General features: G+C 40.6%; 1 protein-coding gene across 1 annotated transcript in view; it reads right to left on the bottom strand.

Annotated features, from left to right (window-relative positions):
* Ipo8 (importin 8) overlaps nt 1–19,956 on the bottom strand; it is a 96,619-nt gene that overhangs the window by 39,844 nt on the left and 36,819 nt on the right. Inside the window, exons 7-16 of the mRNA XM_004632177.2 lie at nt 18,545–18,639; nt 17,717–17,801; nt 13,833–13,967; nt 11,643–11,742; nt 9,023–9,099; nt 8,647–8,763; nt 7,072–7,161; nt 6,769–6,934; nt 5,751–5,911; nt 4,312–4,437 (exon numbers count right to left, since the gene is read on the bottom strand). Of these exons, the coding sequence (XP_004632234.1) occupies nt 4,312–4,437; nt 5,751–5,911; nt 6,769–6,934; nt 7,072–7,161; nt 8,647–8,763; nt 9,023–9,099; nt 11,643–11,742; nt 13,833–13,967; nt 17,717–17,801; nt 18,545–18,639 (1,152 nt within the window). The remainder of the gene's footprint in view (nt 1–4,311; nt 4,438–5,750; nt 5,912–6,768; nt 6,935–7,071; nt 7,162–8,646; nt 8,764–9,022; nt 9,100–11,642; nt 11,743–13,832; nt 13,968–17,716; nt 17,802–18,544; nt 18,640–19,956) is intronic.

Raw genomic sequence — 19,956 nt, forward strand, 5'->3', positions numbered from 1 at the left:
GTAAGTAAAATTCAACCTAAATTTTTATGCCAGCTTAAACTCAAATGTAAATTACTTCCTTAAATTGGTTTTGATTTAGCTTTACTGATTTTAAAGAACTACAGTCACCGCGTCAGCCTCTCCTTTCACTTTGCCTCTTTGATTTCATTCTGTTTTCTTGATTTCTTAATGGTTTCTTGGTGATTTCTTGATGGTTTCATAGTGAGTACTCAAATTGGTTTTGGTTGTGATGTTGATTCACAGACTCCGGTCTCCGAGTCCTTGGAGTGGGACGCCCTCCAAGTCAGATTTTGGGAGATCTCAATTGCAGGGAGGCGAACGGACCTAGGTGTCCCTTTCGCCAATTGGTTGCCTTTAGAGATTATGGACTTCGGTCATATGTAGAGGTTTCCGTGACCTCCAGGGTCTCTTTAGGTAAGGTTCTTTTACCCCTATCCGTAGGGGGCTAACCACATGTGTGCAACCTCTTCTTTTATCTCTCTTTGAGATTTATGCCTTCCCTGCTCCTACAGGTTCTAACTGAAGGAGGCTAGCAACATCTGCTCGACCCTCTCTCTCTAATGCAGGCTAGTTTCTCTTGTATAAAGATTTCCTTGATACCCCTACCCCTACCAAGTCCTCCTACATAGGGGGCATACACTTTACTTTCATACAAGTTTTATTTAGGCCCATTGGACTAGTCTGCCTCTTATGTGAAGTGAATTATTTCCACCTTTACCAAGTCCCCCAATAGATTTAATCTAATTAGGGGCATATACTTTCATACAGGATTTATTTGGTCCCAATTGGAACCATCTGGGTAAGTCTAGTTGTGCTGTCTGTCTGTTGTCTGTCTGTCTGTACTAACTAGTTTGTTTTTCTTTCTTTGATTTTGTTTGGTCTATTTATGTTTGTCTGTTTTTCTTAGAACTTGTCAGCCGGATAAATTCGTTATTAAAATATTGGTCAAAAATGTTGATAAATTTAAGCTAAGACATAACATTATTATAAGGTCATGATATTTCTTTAATGGGACATTTTATGACTGTTTTATATTTGTATATGCTATATTTGAACTGATTATTAAATGTACTGGTATTCCTTGTTCAGTTTTAGATAACAGCACTAGAGGGTAAAGTTAGTAAGATTCTTATTGGATTTTATGTAAACTTCTGTAAAATAAAACTTTAACCAGCTTAAACTTAGAAAACCTACATGTCTATATAAAAACAGGACTCCTTTTGCCAATTAAATGACATTAGGTCAGCAACCATTCTTAAAGACTTGGAGGACAGGTTTCACTGGGATAGACTGGTTCTGATCCCCCTCTACATGCTAGAGGGAATGTCAGACCTGATCTGTTTCAGTTTCCTTGCTTTGACTTTATTCCTAATTTTCCTATCTCTTTGCACTTTCCTTTTTAAAAAGGCATGTAAAAATTAAAAACTCTGATTGTTCCAGCTAAATAAAGCCCTTAGAAAACGAGCATTTGTTAATGCCGAAGACAGGGAAATCATTCTAGAAAAGGACACATACCCCGTCTCTGGGTCAGATAAGACAAAGAGAATATGCCCATCCAGGAGAACACACATAAAAGCCCGGTCCCGGCTTAATGTTCTAGGCAAGTCTCCTTTGGGAGGCTAAACCTGAGACACAATGGAGAGAACCGACTTCTGGGTGACACCAGAAGGAGCTATCTCCAAAAGCAGCACACTTATGGGACCAAAACATTTAAGTATGAAAAAAATTTGACCTTTTCTCCTAAGTTTCATTTAATGGGATAAGAGATAAATTAAAACTTAAGGCTTTTATTATAAAGTGCTTAAATAATCTTGTTCGGGCTTTTAAGATATTCCTTATAAAATTTGGATAAATAATGGTTACTCTTACTCTGCCAACTAGTAAATATTCTTAAAACAGCTGCTACTCACAAGTCTTCCTAAAATTATGAACACCCATTACCCGGATTGGGATGATTGTCAGCAACTCCTACAGACCCTCTTCACCTCCGAGGAACAAGACTGCATACGCACGGCTGCCCACGAGGCAGTACTCGGACCTGACGGGACACCAACCACAGACATCGACCACCAAGATGTTGTTTTTCCCGATTGGGACCCCAACACTGAACAAGGTAAGGAGGCTCTCAACAGATACCGCCAGTTGCTTCTGGGAGCCCTTAAGGATAAAATATCTTTAAAACTGGCAAAAACTGGGTGAGTCTCCTTCCTTGTGCCCGTCCTAAGGGTCAAATGTCCCCTTTGTCTCTAAAATTTCCCCTTTCAAGATGATGTCTGGAAGACCTCCTCCACTTTTGCCTCGCTTGACAAAAATTGCTAAGATTGCTAACCTAGATCTCATTAAGTCCCTCCAGGTCCTCCAGCCAGTGCTCGTTTCCATCCACGGGGTCTTAAAACCCCACAGCGATCGACTCGCTACAGCCAACAGATGAACAAAAAATGTGTCAACTGCGGGACTATGTCCACTTCACTGTGGAGGCGCGACAAAACAGGACACCACCTGTGCAATGCCTGCAGCATCTACTACAAAAAAAGGGGCGTCAACCGGCCCCTCATCAGCCAGCTCCCCATCAAGCTCCAGTACAAGCGACTCGCCCGAATGGACCTGTCCTGCGCCAACTGCCAGACAAACACCACCTCGGTATGGCGCCGCAACGCCAAAAATGAGCCCATATGCAACGCCTGCGGCCGCTACATGCAGCACCACAGGGTTCCTAGGCCTCCTGCCCTGTGGAAAGTGGGGAGTCCACCAAAAAAACGAAAGCCCACCAACAGTGATTCCAAGAGCCCACCGCTCTGGCGTCCCTGGCTCCTGCCCACCAACAGCACTTCCAGCAGTTCCAGCACTGCCACCAGCAGCAGCAATAAAGAGATGTTTCCCGAGCCTACTCCTGACCATTCTAACGTCGGCCTTAAACTATTTGGCCATTTTATTGGTTGATTCTGATGTAACAGTGAGTAGTTTCAGAACAGTTTGACATATTTCTGTGCTTAGATTGCTTAAAACATTGACAGTAATAATAAGATATTAATTTGGTTGTCATAAATTCTCAAATTTTAAAATAGGTCAATATGAGACATACTCTATTGATGTTATTACTTGTTTCTTTTGTTTTGCCTCCTCCCGACTTAAAACCATTCTGCCTACCTAAAATATTGCCTGTTCTAGAGTTCTAAAGACCCACCCACTCAGACTCTACTGTTAATTAATATTACAATGGTAACCCATGTCAAATTGATTTAATTACCTGATCAATGCACCGACAGAACAAACTAGTGAGTCAATGATTTGACTCCATTTTGTTGCTCTTCTAACCTCGCTGAGTTCCTGTTCTGTATGCGCCGACCCCTCCCAATTCCTCACCCTTTGACTGCCAACTCAAATTCCTCCCAATTCCTCCCAATTCCTCACCCCTTGACTGCCAACTCAAATTCCTCCCAATTCCTCACCCCTTGACTGCCAACTCAAATTCCTCCCAATTCCTCACCCCTGTGACTCAAGTCTTATGATATCTGTTCCCCAAACCTTATCTCAATGAACTCTGTATGACCTCGCCAACTCAGCACCTTCACCCAACAGGACCACCCCATGAACTAATGACCCTGTCACTTCTTCCTCTCCACCCCTCCCCTGTTTCTGCGGTTTTCAAGCTTAAATACTGATCCTTGTCAATGCTCTGCATGCCTCTTTGCACCTTGCATAGAGACCGCCACTGGGTACCAGCTAAAATAAAGCGCTTCTTTTAACTTTTGGACTTGCCTCATTGTCATCTGATTTTTGAGCTACAACAAAAACCTAGGCAGAAGACATGAAGAACTGAACTCTGTTCAACACAATGGCATATGCTATATAAATACAACAGAATAGCTCCCCTAGTTTTAATCATTTTAATATTTCTTTAAAATTTGAGAACATCAGCCTGAGCTACATAGCGAGATCTTGTCTCAAAATAAAAAAAGAAAGACACACAGACAAAAAGAAATTTGAGGGCAATGTTTATAGCCTAGCACCAAAAGTAAGTAGCAATTTAAAAGTCAAGGTTTGGCAGGCATGGTGGCGCATACCCATCACCCTTGCCCTCAGGGGCACTAAGGCAAGAGGGTCTCAAGTTTGAGTCCAATTCAGCCAACTTAAGTGCAACCATGTCTCTAAAAAGGGCTGGTGGCATAGGTCAGTGTGCAGGCCCTGTGTGTAGTCACCAGTACAGGGAGGTAAAAAAGCAGCAGCCAACCCTGTAAAACCCATGCCCACAGGTCATGTGAAGTTCAGTTAACATTTCCATTATGTCATAATAAAACAAAGAAATCTCACCTCTTTATGATCTTCTACAACTGTTAATATAGTATCAATAGTATGTAAAATTCCCATAGCCATCACTGTTTTGTCTTCAACTTCTTCATATTCATCACTCTGAAGAACTTTGCCAAATATCTCAGCCTATGAAAATCACATAAAAATATTCAACAATAATGTTAAATTCCTTTCCATTATAAAAGTTAGTAAAAGGAAAAATCACACATATGCATGTAAACAAAGCTTGAACAGTAAGTTCTGCACTTTGCTGAATGAATGTTTTTTCCTTACAATCAGAGAACCTGTCAGGTCTTAATTTATATATTTTACAGGGTCTCACTACAAAGCTCGGACTCACAGTGATCCTCCTGTTTTTAGCCTCCCCAGTGCTGGGATTATAGGTGTGCACTACCATGCCCAGTATCGGTGGCCGGCTCAGCGTGCCTGGAGGCGGGGCCAGCGAGGCATGTGATGCCAGGGATCAAACCAGGGTCCCTGTGCTTGCCTAAGTAGATTCTTAGTCCACTGAGCTGTCTCACCAGATCCCTGTCAGCTCTTTTTTTTTTTTTTTTTCAAAGTTTTCAGCTCTTAAACATTGCCACTTTCCCTTTTATAATCACCAGGGTGGAATATCCACTAACAATTACAACTACTGCCTAATGTTTAACTTCTGGTTGTTACTAAGCAAAACTAAAAACCTAAGAAAACAAAAATCAACACTAAAAAGAAAAATGTAATAGACGATTTAGAAGTTAAAGCTCACCTAGAAAATGAAACAAAAAGAACAGATCTGGAAGGGAGTCAAGGTACGGAAACTAGACAGGCCAGCTCTGATACCCCATATTGGGAAATGTAGGATGTGGGGGAAAGCATGGAGAAATGCATGAAAGAGGTCATACAGAAATTATCCTAAACTCAAGAAAATTGAGATTGCAAATTCAAACTTCAGAAAGAGAACATTTAGAAGGCTTGTATCAAGCCACACCATTATGAAATCTCAGAATACTACAATGAACAGAGATTATCCTAATGTTATTCCATGTAAGTCTAAATACATACAATAATATCAGAGTTATTAACATAAATGTTTTGGTGAGGTTTTGAGACAGGTTCTCACTATGTCATTCAGGCTGGCCTCACTATGGTGATCCTCCTGCCTCTGCCTCATGAGTGCTGGGACAAAAACCTGCACCACCATACCTGGCTAGAGCAAATATTTTTATATTAATATGTCAGTTATAAGTAAAACAGAACCACAAATCGTATATAGATTATTCAAACCCCTTATGCCAAACATAAAGCTCTGCCCAGTCTTCAATTTAGTACGGCTCTGCCTCCATAACCTTTTAAAAGGGCCAGGGATTAGCTAAGTGACAGAATGCTTATCTAACATGCAAGAGAACCTGGATTCAATCCCCAAAACTATAACAAAATAAAGTAACTTGTGTCAGTCTTACCAAGTGTTGGGTCATGTCGACCGCAATAGACGCCACCTCCTGACTGTACTCACATATCATCTTCTGGATGACATTAGTAACGTCATCGTTTTCTGTCTCTCTGACGATATGCAACAGCTCCTGCATCATTGGCCTCACATGTGGCTTCATATATTCCTTAGCTAATGCAACAAAACAAAATCACTGAGGAGGATCCACACACAGATGGCGGGAGGGGATGAGCTCAGGCACGGGCCAAGTGGCACAGCCTAACACCTTCTGTGGTAAATACATGGCAGAGTAGTTCTAAATAATACCCACCACTATAAGGGTCTCCCCAGGAGTAACCAGAATAAAGGACTGTTCTCCCCCAAATGCTGTAGCCCCACTGAGAAATTCTAATTATAGTCATGCTCTTTCATCAGCCTGACTTGGAGCAAATGCGTATTATATCAAACATAAATAATCAGATAGCTAAAGACCACCTGCCCTAATCCACTTCTCCCCATCTTCCTCCCCACACATCTTTATACACCTTTATGTAACAGCCAGTCCCCCTGCTGCAAGGTTCATGTTCTTCATAAAGCTGGATTTATCGGCAAAGATTGAACTGATCTTTGAAAACTGAACCTTCTTTTAAGCAAACAAATGAGTCACTTATGATGTTAGTCTTTAGATAAATCGCTACTTTCAGAACTGGTAGAAGTACAGCATCCTAGAGTTGAAAGGCACCTTGAAGCTACCTAGTCAACCTCCTAAATTTTAATACAGACCACATCCTGGACCAGACCTAACATGGCAAAGCAAAGAGTCACAGGTGGACTCAGCGCTTGGGATTCTAGCCAGTCACCAGTCACTTATTTTCTAATCTCAACTTTTTTCTGGAAGCTACAATCAATAGAAACTCCTAAAAAGGGCAAAAATAAACCCTTATGAAATTCTAAGGCAGTAAACACCTACCTTCCTCAGGGAATACAATGAAGAAGATCATCCCAAAATATAAGAAAAATCAACCCCCTAAGTAGTGTTTTGGTTTTACCTTGTATCTGGTTAGAAATTAATGACTGGAGGGCAAGGGCAGCTTCAACTTTGACAGGCATCTCCTTATCCTCTATCAGGCTCTTCTTTGCCAATTCCACTGCATTTCTTAGGTTGAGCTCATTATGAAACTTCAAAGAACTAAATGCGTGAAGCACCCAGCAGGACTATGAGAGAAAGCAAGTAGGGAGCTACTGGGATTACAACATTCTGTAACAATGTCACACGTACAGAAGATATATCCATGGCCATAACTACGTCAGAGACCAAGGCTTAAAGATGCACAGATACATAGAAAACTTACTCTAGCTCGAAGATATCCCAGGTTAGACAGCAAGAGGGGAAATACATGATTCTGTAGAAATAATTCAATTTGGTCCTTGAATAAACTCTTCTGTTAGGAAACAGAAATTTTAGCTTATCAATGGGTTCTCATATGTAAGAATCAGTTCCTAATAAAGATTTCCACTTAACATACTTCTACTTACAATTCTTTAGTTTGATTTACATATTACACGTTTTAAAACCATACAAAATACCTTAGATTAATTTGATAATTATTTTTGTAGAAATAAAAACACTAATGTCATTTTGTATCCTTTTTATACAGCACTAGTTTCATACTGAAAAACTGACAGACCGAAGTCAAATTTTCATCTCAATTAAAGGAAAAGGGGAGAGTAAATCAATAAATCACCCAGAGGTGGTCTCCAGTTTTAAATTATCCGTAACTTTCATACTCTAATTTGCCTGTGCTTCACAGTCATATTTTTTTTCAAAGTTTTATTGATAAACAGCTATGAGACAGTTTCAAATCAAATCGGAAGGGGCCGGGGAGATGGCTCATTGGAATAAGCGCTTCCGTGGCAAGCGAAAGGCCCTGAGTTCAATCCCCGGTCCCGGGGGAAAAAAAAAAAAATCAATCCTCAAATCAAATCGGAAGTACAGTTTCAACAAATAATACACTGCATATATTCTTCTTAGTGGTTAATTGATGTACAAGATGCGGACTTGTGATCCTATTTACAAACACCATTAGAACAAATCATTCTATTCATTAAGAGAATGCAACTATATATCTATCCCAACCTCTTTGAATACACAGATACAAAATGGACATTCATCGGTATACCCCATTTTTTCTACGTTCCGTTATTGAATATTATAGGTGTGTAAACTCAGCAAAATATTCTAAAAGAGTCCAGTAGCCCATAATAACATTGGGTCTTCTGTTTAACTGGCAATGTCAGAAATTATTGACCTGAGTCCCCCACAGATCAACTTAACAGCATGGCTTTATTTCTTATATTTCGACTTCATACTTTTCTACTGGATGGTTAAGACCAAGGTAAAGCAAGACCTATGCAACAAGAGTTGTAGCTTTTGGGTCTGAGAAGGTCAGTGAAATGCCCTCAGGATTTGTCCTGAGATCCTGTACCTCAGATTGTAGAACCTTTATCAGTGCAGCCATGTGGATGAGTCACGGCCATTGCTTGGCCAATGTGCTCTCTGTGAAAGCCTGAGAGAGTGTCTTCTCCCCATGTGACTCTCCTTAGGCCCACTCTATGTCATCGATCACTTTCCTCTTTGGCCCCATAATCTTCTTGATCAGAAAATTTGGGACACTACTGAAGTACATGACGTTACAGTACAAGTTCTCATATGTCCTGAGTCTTAATTGACCTTAGAAGGCTAGGGCCAAAATGTTGGCTTTCCTTGTAGCCCTCCTTTTTCTCTAATTTTGGTCTGCAAACTTAGGTTAACCATCCAGAAGAAAAGCTTATTGTTATTATCAAACGATTTGGGCTATCAATCTTAACCTCACTATCTCACTGCATTCACAGTCATATTAAGTAAGTTAAATTTTGATCATCTTAACCTTCAATAAAATCTCTGCCAAGGAACCGATCACATGCAGGGCCCCATCCTTCTTCCTCGGGTCAAAGTTCGGGTCCGTGAGGATTTGGTAACAGAATGCCATCATTTTTGGCAACACCTAAACAAATGAAATAATTCACTTTCAAAAGCAAAGCCACTTTACTGTGCTTTATTAAGCAACTATAAGCTCAATAAGAGAGGTACAATGTATTTAAAAAAAAAAAATAAATGATACTTCACCTGTCTCCTTTAATAGAAAAAAATTCTCAAAATAACAGGCTATAATGAATATCGGTATGATTTCTCAAATGCTAAGAATGCAGAATGTCAAACCAACACAGGTCACCTTCTCATCTGTGATTAGAGTGCTTGCGTACCTCTTTCCTTTTCTTTGCAGCAGTATACAGAAGAGTCTGGGCAGCTGTAGTGGGAGAGGCATAATCTTCAAAAATATCTAAGTTTGTAAAAAGTTAAAACCATGTTAGTAAAAACACAGTTAGTTATCATTCAGACTTTAAGCTTGCCTGACCATCACTCATACTAAGGAACAACTTAGCCCACACCAAGCTGGTTCACAGCTGACAGCGGCGGGACATCGCGGCAGTAAAGGCGTGCACAGGCGCTACTCGAACTCTCCAGGTGTCACTGTGAGCACCCACAAAGGACGACTTTCGGACGGACTTCAGAAAGGGGAGTGAGGCGGGATAAGTGTTCAAAGCAAGGGAGAGTATTCGGGGGGTTTAATGTTAATGTGTCTTCTGCTCTAATAAATTTGTTTTAATTTAAACATTTACTATTTTGGTAATGACTCAAACTAATGACTGTGTTTTGAATACTCTGTACCAGGCACTATAATGTGATTTTACAGTATGATTTTATATTCTGACCTTAGTTCCAATGTATTATCCCAGTTAATCCTCCCAGGCTCACGATCACTGGCTATTTTATACTGACACACTACCTCCTGAGAGAAAGCTTAAATAACTTGCCCAGAGCTACTTATATTCAGGCTAACTTAAGTTCAAAACCTGAACTCTTGTCAAAAGTTTTTAAAAAATTGAAAAATGGTACTATTGAAAGAAATGGTGAAATTAGTCAGAGGTAGAATAAAAAGAATAAATCAAACAGTATTATTGGGGCCGGGGAGATGGCTCAATAGAATAAGTGCTTCCCTCGCAAGCACAAGGGCCTGAGTTCAATCCCCAGTTCCACCAAAAAAAAAAAAAAAAAAAAGTATTATTAATGTTATCAATATATAATATATATGTCTTCATATACATAGTTGGGAATGACAAAAATATAAAAATACAGTAGTCATTCCTTCCTATAATTACTCATAAGCAAAAAATACACATCAAACAATGCCTATTCCATTCTAGTTCACAGAAGGAAATGATTAAGAAAAACACATGACAGTCTTGATTTATTTTCTCTTTTATCCAATAAATAAAACGTGAATCTCCACTGCTAACACGGTTTTCAATTACTCTATTTTTAAAAACTTGAGAGCCAAGTGTGGTGCTGCACATCTGTAATCCCAGCACTTGGGAGGCTGGGGCAGGTGGATTACCGTGACATCAAGGCCAGTTTGGACTACACAGTGAGTTCAGGGACAGCCTAAACTATATAGAGAAACTCTATCCCAAAAAAACTGAATAAATAAATATAAAAATGAGATAGGGCAGGTGTGATAGCTCACTGGACAAAGCACCTGCTTTGGCAAGCACAGGGACCGGAGTTCAATCCCCAGCACAAACCATGCTGAGCCAGCTACCAAGTCTAGGCAAGTCCAGGCATGGTGGTGTACACCTATAATGCCAGTGTTGGGGAGGCTGAAAACAGGGGGATCACTATGAGTCCAAGCTGAGTAGTAAGGCCTGTACCAAATACATAAAAAAAAAAAAAAAAAAAAAAAAAAAAAACCTGAGATATTACATTATCAGTTATGGTAAATGAAACAGTGGGAGGTCCCCGGAAGCTAAGCAAGCAATATAGGTACTGGAAGAAAGACAAACACTAACATAGTGCCTTAAGAAAATAAAAACTTGGCTCTTCATTCTGCTCTATCAAAGCAAACTAGCAAAACAGGCATAAGGAAAGGAAAATAACAAATTCTGCATATGAGAAATGATTTTCTAAAGAAAAAGGTGGAATGAGAAAGAAAGCATTCAGGAAATGTTGTTACTCTTCACCTTTCCTGCACTTTCTGTCCACAGAAGAGCAGGCTACTCACTAAGTCAGCTGACACACAGCACTGGGCCAACGCTGGCCCGCAGTCGGCATCCACACCAATGCACTCAACTTGGGCAGCTGCGGGCATCAGGCCCGGGGACAGCACTGCACTGCCACAGTGCCTTAGGAGTGCCTTATAGTTACAGCAAGCATTCATTTCAACACTTTTTTGAAGGCATACTAAAGAGAAATGTGATGAAAGAAAAGAAAAAGAATGCAAAATAAAGCCAATAAATTAAAGTCCCTGCCCTCTGACAGCCTGTATACATAGTACACAGATGAACATTTTGCTATGACTGAGGTTAAAAGGAAATGATTCCAACAGCCCGTGTCATAGTTCACAGCTCCAGGAAGCTGCAAGTTAACAAGACCCCTAGAGAACGCCGTGTGTAGCCACCAAGAGAAATCAAATTCCCTTGTGGACAGTTCCTATACAGGATAACTAGGAAACCTTAACTGGGCCCTGCTGAAACACACAGAAATCCCAAGAGTCCCAGAGTGGGGGGCAACTCAGTCTCTTGGGGACCCATGAACACGACACGTCTGTCCCTGCAGCTCCCAGGAGAGACAGGAGGGGGCGGCTTTTCCTTCCCACATCCAGAAGTCTCAAGTTCTTTGGTTCAAAAGGACATTAACCTCATGAGTTTCAGTAGTTTGAAACCTTGGAAATTTAGTGAGACAATAAAGCTAGCTTAAAGTTATAAATGTAGTTACATGACTTCACATACCCAGCAAGGAACAAAGAAAACAAAGCAGCTCCATTACCAAATTTCATCCGGATGTACTCGTAGGGATCCTCCTGCCACAGCTCTTCATCTTCATCTTTATAGCACATTACAGAGAAAATCACATCTTCAGAGATGTTCTAGGCGAGAAACGGAAGACATAAGATATGGTGCAGGCTTCTAGAGCCCGGGGGCTGCCCCTGAGGTATGGAAGGACAGCCCCTGCAGCATATTCTAATGTTTCTTTCAAGCCCAGGCTCACCAAAGTGACAGCAGAAAAGGGAGAGCCCCAGAAGGGCCAGCATTAGGAGTTACAGAGCTCACAAGGCTGTTTTTAAACCACAAGTGACTAAAAGCACAGAGATAGAGACCGAAGGAAACACTATTCTTTGAAGCAATAATGGGGATAATAAACTTTTGCTAGCAATTTTAAACAGGCACTGATTTCCTTAAAGAAGAAAATGTCAAGTCAAGGGGCCAGGGAGATAGGTCAGTAGAGTAAGTGCTTGCCTGGCAAACACAAGGGCCTGAGTTCAATCCCCAGTTCCAGGAAAAAAAAAAAAAAAAAAGAAAATGTCAAGTCAGAATTACACTTACTATTAGATTCCTTATTTTTAAAATTTTTAACATTTCCACACTGGCTATAAATGCCAACACATGACTGATATTAAAATTAAATTTTCTTTTCCCACTTTCAAAAAACCTATTTCTCACTCTACAACAGTGTTTCAGGAAGAAAAGTCCTATCCAGAGCCCTTTGGCACATGGCCGCCCATGGTCATGGGCTTATATGCAAACAAGAACTTTCATCACTTACACAAATCAAGTAAGTCTAAGGGTCGTTTTCTCCTTCCTGCATCAGAGTCACATAAAAATAAGGCCACAGGCAGCAAGTAGAGAAGAAAGGCTATTACCATTCACTCTCATTTTATTATAAGAATACAGGAAATAACATGAACTCGGCAGCTTATTAACTGCACAGACGGTACCACTACCCAATTGAAGTGAGTAGGCAAATAGTTATTAAGATAACCAAAAATATATATATACAGGAATACTGTATCTGAGGCCAGGGATGTAACTCAGCGGCACAAGTGCCTACCTAGCAAACATGAGGTCTTAAGTTTGATTCCTGGTACAAAAACAAAACAAAACAAAACAAAACTGTATCTTTAAGACCTATAATAAGGTAACACTAGACAAACTCTACCCTGGGCACCAAAGGCAAAAGGAAAGAATTTATTTTCTTGTCACATACCATCTCACAGAATTTAAGGACTCATGGATTAGAAGGGGAGATTCAGATCTTAATGTCTCTGAATTGCTCAGTTATTTACACATAAATAATTTATTAATGACCCCTAATTTCCCATTCTCATGTTTCTTAAAAGAGCAATACTAAATTCTATGCTTAAGTAAATAGTTGGTTTTAAAAAATTTTTAATTTCTGCTACAGAATTTAACCATCTAAAAAAAAAAAATGTAAAAACTTTTTTGCTCATGCCTACAGAAGAAAACAGTCATGTATCAGTATCATTTTCTGCAAAACAGCACCTTAAAGAGGCCCCAATGACAATTTTCAAAGTTCTTTGAAATTCTTCATTTAATCCTAGCAACCTTTTGAGAAGGGTAGAAGAATACTACTTGGCTTAACAGAAAAGACACAGGCTAACGAGACGTGGACGTCACCAACAGGAGCCACCCTCCCCTCAGAGGATCTGCTCAATGCTCAAATTCCCAAGGCTTTTTCTTTTTTTTTTTTTTTTTTTGGCAGAACCGGGGATTGAACTCAGGCCCTTGCGCTTGCCAGGGAAGCGCTTATTCCACTGAGCCATCTCCCCGGCCCCTCCCAAGGCTTTTATAGCACACAGAAGACAGTTCCTTAGGGCTCCTTAGAAGTTATTAAAGAATTTTTTTTTTTAATTTATGTATTAACATTTATTTGGGGTGTGTGTGTGTGTGTGTGTGTGTGTGTGTGGCCAGCTCAGCCCACCAGGGGGCGCAGCTGGCTGGTATGTGGTGCTGGGGGATCGAACCGCGGTCCCTGTGCTTTATCAAGCTTGTTCCAAGTAGGTGCCTTAGACCACTGAGCCATCTCTCCAGCCCCTCCTTAGAAGTTATTAATGGCAATAAAACGACACTACGCACAAAATTCAGGATTGGTAGCAGCATACCTAGCAAACTCAATTTAACCGGAGGCTAACTTTGGGAAGCCACTGCCTGACCCTACCTGTATGTGCGGCTTCATCTGCTTCCAGGTTACAGAATGCACGATCCCTTGGTTGAGATAGTTGAATGCTTGCTGAAGAACACGGGGCGCTATGTATTCTTTCTGTCTATATTGATCTAAAATTTTTAGTAGCACCTACAAGAAAAGACAGAACACTAATTTTAAGGTTAAAAGATATGGGGGACATTTTTTTTTTTTTTTTAATGTATTTAGTACAGGATCTACAGGTCTCACTACACAGATCGGACTCATAGTGCTCCTCCTGTTTTCAGCCTCCCAAGCACTGGGATTACAGACACACGCCACCACACCAAGTCTGGTGGGGGACATTTCAAGCATGACATAAATCCACAATACTGAGATAAAAATTAGCAGATTTTGAGGAGATTTTGTATTTCAGGAGAAAGCTCACATGGTACTATCAATTCTCACATATGTCTGTGTTGTACTGAACTAAGAGCATCTTACCACAACTTCCAGGAAAATATCTAACTTCTACTTCTAGCTCTCCAAAATAAAGTAAGACTCTGGTTTTAAAAAATAACAGATATGATTGAATAAACATTTAAAAACTTCCATACAGAAAGGGGCAGAACAGATTTTGTAACTCTATCTAAAAGATTCTTTCATGGGCTGGGGAGATAGCTCAGTGGAATAAGTGCTTGCCCCGCAAGTGCAAGGTCCTGAGTTCAATCCCTGGTACCAAAAAAAAACAAAAAACAAAAACGATTCTTTCAGACTGAAGAGAAATGTTATTTAACAAAGAGAGAATTAGCACAACTGATTAGCCATCAGGAAAAAAATAGTAAGTTTGGTCCCCAATTAAACTTCATACCAAAATAAACTCCAAATTGAAAAAATATTTCATCAATAAAATCACACAGTTCTTAGAAGGAAATGTTGCTGGAGAATTTTACTTTATAACCTCAGACCACAGAAGCCCTCTGTAAGCACACAGGAAGTGGAGAGCTCGCTTTCAGGCCCACTAAAGCAACAGGGTGTGAGGGAGAACCCCGCACGCACGGGGCAGAGCCGTGCCACAGCCCAGCCCAAAGCATGCTGGGCTCCAGCACTCGCTCCCTCAGAGCTGCCAAATCTTTCAAACTATGTAGTTCATAAATTCAAAATATGAAGTGCATTCAAGGAACATACATTCAGGTTTACAGGATTTGCTGAAAGCCCAACAACCACCTAGAAACTCCTCCTGCAATGGACACGAAAAAGAGTGACCAAGACTCTTCCGGGTACAGTTGTGGCTCATACAAAGTGGGGAACTGAAGATGAGACACAACAGTGGAGAAAGGGACAATTCTTTTCTTTTTTCAAAGAAAGTTCATTTGACAGAAAGATTAATTTTAAAAACAAGGACCCTGTTGGCAAGAGGTCCTAAGTTTGATCCCCAGTACCAAAATAATAATAATAATGACAATAATAATAATGACCAGGACACTTCACCCTTAATAGCCAAGTATAAAGAAATGATGAAAAGGATGCAAACACAAGAGATTTGTTTTTAAATATATGCTTATCTGATACTAGAAAAATCCTACCAAACACACTTTGAGTGGACACCAACCTTAAGATACTCAGTGGAATTTCACAACAGCTGAAAGGGTAGAGAGCAGGGCTCTTTGGCTCCCTGCTTATCCTGATATCCACCACAAATTGCTAAACAAATCATTTTATCTACTATTCACTAATTTGCCCTAATGATTTGTCTTATGGGCCAACCAAATAATTGTAAGAAAAATTATAGGTAGAGTTCCTGAATTGCAGCATGGTACTTTTTTTTAGCATGTTCTACTGGCCAAAACGACAGTCTATAACTAGAAACATTCCACCTAAAGAGACTAGCTGAATGTACTTAACTTCATATCACTGAAAATAAGGATGTAGAAAACCCAAGAATGCTATCACTGTGCTACATTTCAGCTATTTTTATTCTGAAATAGGGCCTCACACAGTTGACAAGGTTGGGCCCAAATTTGTGATACTCCTGCCTCAGCCTCCCAAGTAGCTGGATTACAGGACAGTGCCACCATAAGCAATTTTAAGATGTATAAATTCTCAGTTCAGAGTCTGAACATCTAATCTTAGCTACTCTTAAAACAGATTAATTCATGTTATATAAATATTTTAAGATAAAAGTATACACAAAGCAGGGAAGCTCCCAGTTTGTTTGGAGACTGAGACAGCAGTCCCAGTCTGAGGCCAGCTTGGGCAACTTGATAAGATCCTGCCACCAAAACAATACATACATACACATATACAAACATACATGGCTACCTATGCAGCTCAGTAACACAGCAAGCACAACCCTTAAGAGTCTATCCATAGCAAGGGGGGAGGGAAGGGGAAGGACAGGGGAGAGAGAGAAGGGAAACTCAAAGAAAAAAAACTGTTTAAAAACAACTTGTTAAGGATCGGCAAGATAGCTCAGCAAACTAAGCACTTGCTTAGGTAAGCGCAGGGAAAGACAGTATGCAATGTGTTAATTATTGAAACTGTTCTACTAATTTGATTTGAAACTGTCTCATTGCTATTTGTTTCTCAATAGAATTATGGGGGGGGGGGAAACAAAGAGGGTGGTAGAAAGCACAGCTAGAGCAGGGAACAAGGTCTGGAGCCCAGTAATTTCAGAGATGATTTTTGAGGTCTGCACAGTCCTACAGATAACCCACTATGACTACTGGACTGTATTGGATTATTTTGTTGAATTCACGCACCTACAATATTTAAATGGCAATGGAATACCCATCTCTGACAAAACTAAAGAGAAACGGGGATATAAATGAAGGACCATTGTGTATCTGTATATACAAAATAGGATAAATATACAGCTACTTTCTCTTAATTCGATGAGAAGATCTGTACTAATAGTGTTTGGACAGGATATCATGTCTGCATCTTGTACTATGAATAACTACTAGGAAGACAACAATATGCAATATATTAATTATTGTAACTGTCCTACTATCCTGTTTTGAAACTGTCTCATTACTATTTGTTTCTCAATAAAATTAATTTTAAAAAAACATAAGCGCAGGGGCCAGGTTTCAATCCCTGGCATTGCATGCCACACCAGCCTCGCCCCTGGGCACGCTGAGCTGACAACGGAGTCCAGGCATGGTGGCGCACACCTGTAATCCCAGCATTAGGGAGGCAGAAAACAGGAGGCTCACTACAAGTCTGAACTGCATAGTGAGACCCTGCACACATACACAAAAATAATTTTTTTTTTTTTTACGGAACCAGGGATTGAACCCAGGCCCTTGTACTTGCCAGGGAAGCACTTATTCCACTGAGCCATCTCCCCAGCCCCAAAAATAATAATAATAATAATAATAATAATAATAATAATAATAATAACAACAACAACAACTTGTTAGAGGTCAGCATTAACAGAAGAACCCAATCTAATATAACACCCATTTTTGCAACTTAAAAGTTTTAGACCAGAGATAGCAGCTTATGCAATCAGGAGGCTGAGGCAGGACTGCCACAAGTTCAAAGCCAGCTGGCCTACACAAGAAAGACTAAGCCTAGCCTGCACTACATAGTGAGATCCTGGCTCAACCCCTGCTCCCCCTAGAAAAGGTTTGCATCCACAAGCTAGCAGTCAGGATGGGCAGTTCTGGTGGCAGCTGCCCTGCAACACTGAATGCTAAAAGGAAGCACACTGTACTGGTTCCCAGAGCCACCAGAGCTGAAATGGAATGTACAAATGTGTAATGGGGTAATGTGATCATGAGCTACTCTAAACAACACAGAAAGTTTTAACTTCCTCTCAGTAATACTCATCCTCTTCCAAAAGCATGCTAGGGGGCCTGCCCATTAGCTCATCTGTTTAAGTGATGGCTTAAACAAAAGCATACATTTATTACCTGCTGAATTCCCACTGCATAGGTTTTCAAAAAGAATTCAGAAAATTCAAAGTATTCTTTTGTGACATTTCCTGGGCTTCCATACCTTAAAATTTAAAGATAAAATATTTAAAATGTGAAATTTTAAAATAAAATATGCTAATTTATTTAAATAAATCATTAAAAGACATATTCTACTGGGGTAGAAAACTAACATTTTCCCCTTTTTCAAAGCCACAAAATAAGGTCCTTGCTGGTTAGCTCAGTTGTTTAAAGCCCTTGCTTGGGCACACTCAGTCAGGCACAGGGGACAGCAGTTCGATCCCCAGCTCCACATCCACACCACATCTGCCCTTAAGGCAGCCTGAGCCAGCCAAAAAAAAAATCCTTCAAAGCTACGAAATGAAATCACAGGGAGCTACCCTGATGGTCCTGCATTTATGGACTCAGGACCAAGATAAACTTATACATTCACACAAAAGCATTTGCTTTCTACACCAAAAGGCCCTAAAAGACCAATATTAAGAAGAAAAATGCTCTGTCTGACATGGAAAAGATTTCTTTCAATAAAACTCTTAAAATTAAATTTTCTTAAGGAGCTAGTGGCTTTGCACCTTCTTGCATAATTTCTGGATATTTCCAAAGGCCTGAATAACGTTGTCCAGAAAAGACAGAAAGCTGCCTGCCTCATCATCATCTCAAAATCAGTGATCCCAAGTAAGCCACTTTAAACGGTGACTCTTTGCCCTCTATGGGCAAACACATATACCGCAGTACAGCAAGGAAGGATTCAATTTCATCATCTATAATCCCGAGCTACCAACTACAATACAATAAATAGGGACTTACCGCTCAAAAAGGCGAGCTACAATGTGCAGCGCCCACTTCTTACACTTCCACCACACCAGTTCTGGTCTGTCATCCTCATCGATCTGCAGCGTTTCCTTACACAATGAAAAGCACCAGATTAAATCTCTACACAAAAACGATTTATGTGAATAACAAAAGTAGAATAAATCTCAGGACAGATGGAGTCCTATTAAATGTAAAGCTAGATGGCTGTGCAAATGCCAATTCTCGCTGCATAGATGCCGTGTAGCCAATCTCAAGCACTGCTGCTGTTCATATCTACCTATCTTCAAAAGGATCAAACAAGTAGAAAACAAAATACAAACACCTTGATGAAATTCCTTGATGTGATGAAATAGTTCTACTTGTGATGTAGGTACTGATAATCTAATGTTATTCACAACCATTTGCCAAACTTTGTGCATTTATGTACATATGTTAAACCTCTAAATACTCTGTGTCAAGAGGAGCCACAAAGGGCCTAAATTCAATCCCAAGTTCCACCAAAAAAAAGAATAGCCACAATGGGCTGGCCAGATAGCTCAGCAGACTAAAGCATCCGCTTAGGCAGCGCGCAGCAGAGAGCCCAACCCCCAGCATGCCGTGCCAGCACCACCCCCAGGGCACACTGAGAGGGCCACTGAGACTGGGCGTGGTGGTGCAGGCCTGTAATACCAGCACTTTGGGAGGCTGAAAAACAGGAGTCCAGTCTGTATAGTGAGACCCTGTACTAAATACATTTAAAAAAAGAATAGCCACAATGTAACTCTGTAGTAGAGTATGTGCCTGGCCCTGGGTTCAATCCCTAGTTTCAAAATGAAGGAAAAAAACTGTTCCATCTGGGGCCGGGGAGATGGCTCAGTGGAATAAGTGCTTCCCTGGCAAGCACAAGGGCTTGAATTCAATCCCTGGTTCAGCAAAAAAAAAATTAAGACTATGCCTTCTAAGACTGGCTTAAATTTTAAAATATGAAGTACAAATGAGAAACACAGGGAATGTTCAAATCTCTTAGGATGTGTAAAAGGCACATCACCAATAATCGTCCCCAGAAAACGCCCCTCCACCACTTCAGACATCCTCATTCAATCATTCTTGCCACTTGCTGACACACTCCACAAGTCCTCTTCAGGGACGTCCTCCAGCTGTGCTGTCATGGCTGCCCTGATGTCCTGACCTGACTCAACACATTTTCCATCCATGGCCACATTGACTTTGGGGGACAGTGAGAAGCTGCGTGGTGCCAGATCCAGGGAGTGAGCAGGCCAGGACACTGGCATTTGTACAGCGCTCCCTCCTGCTGGGCGGCCCTCAGCAGCAGCATCCTCCATAGTCATCGGATCTCACAGAGACACAAACGTGGACTTCTGGAGGTGCTCAGAAATGGCAAGAATGATGGGACAGACACACTCAAA

The sequence above is a fragment of the Octodon degus genome, unplaced genomic scaffold, assembly GCF_000260255.1.
Source record: "Octodon degus isolate 3935 unplaced genomic scaffold, OctDeg1.0 scaffold00047, whole genome shotgun sequence".
Taxonomy (NCBI): Eukaryota; Metazoa; Chordata; class Mammalia; order Rodentia; family Octodontidae; genus Octodon; species Octodon degus.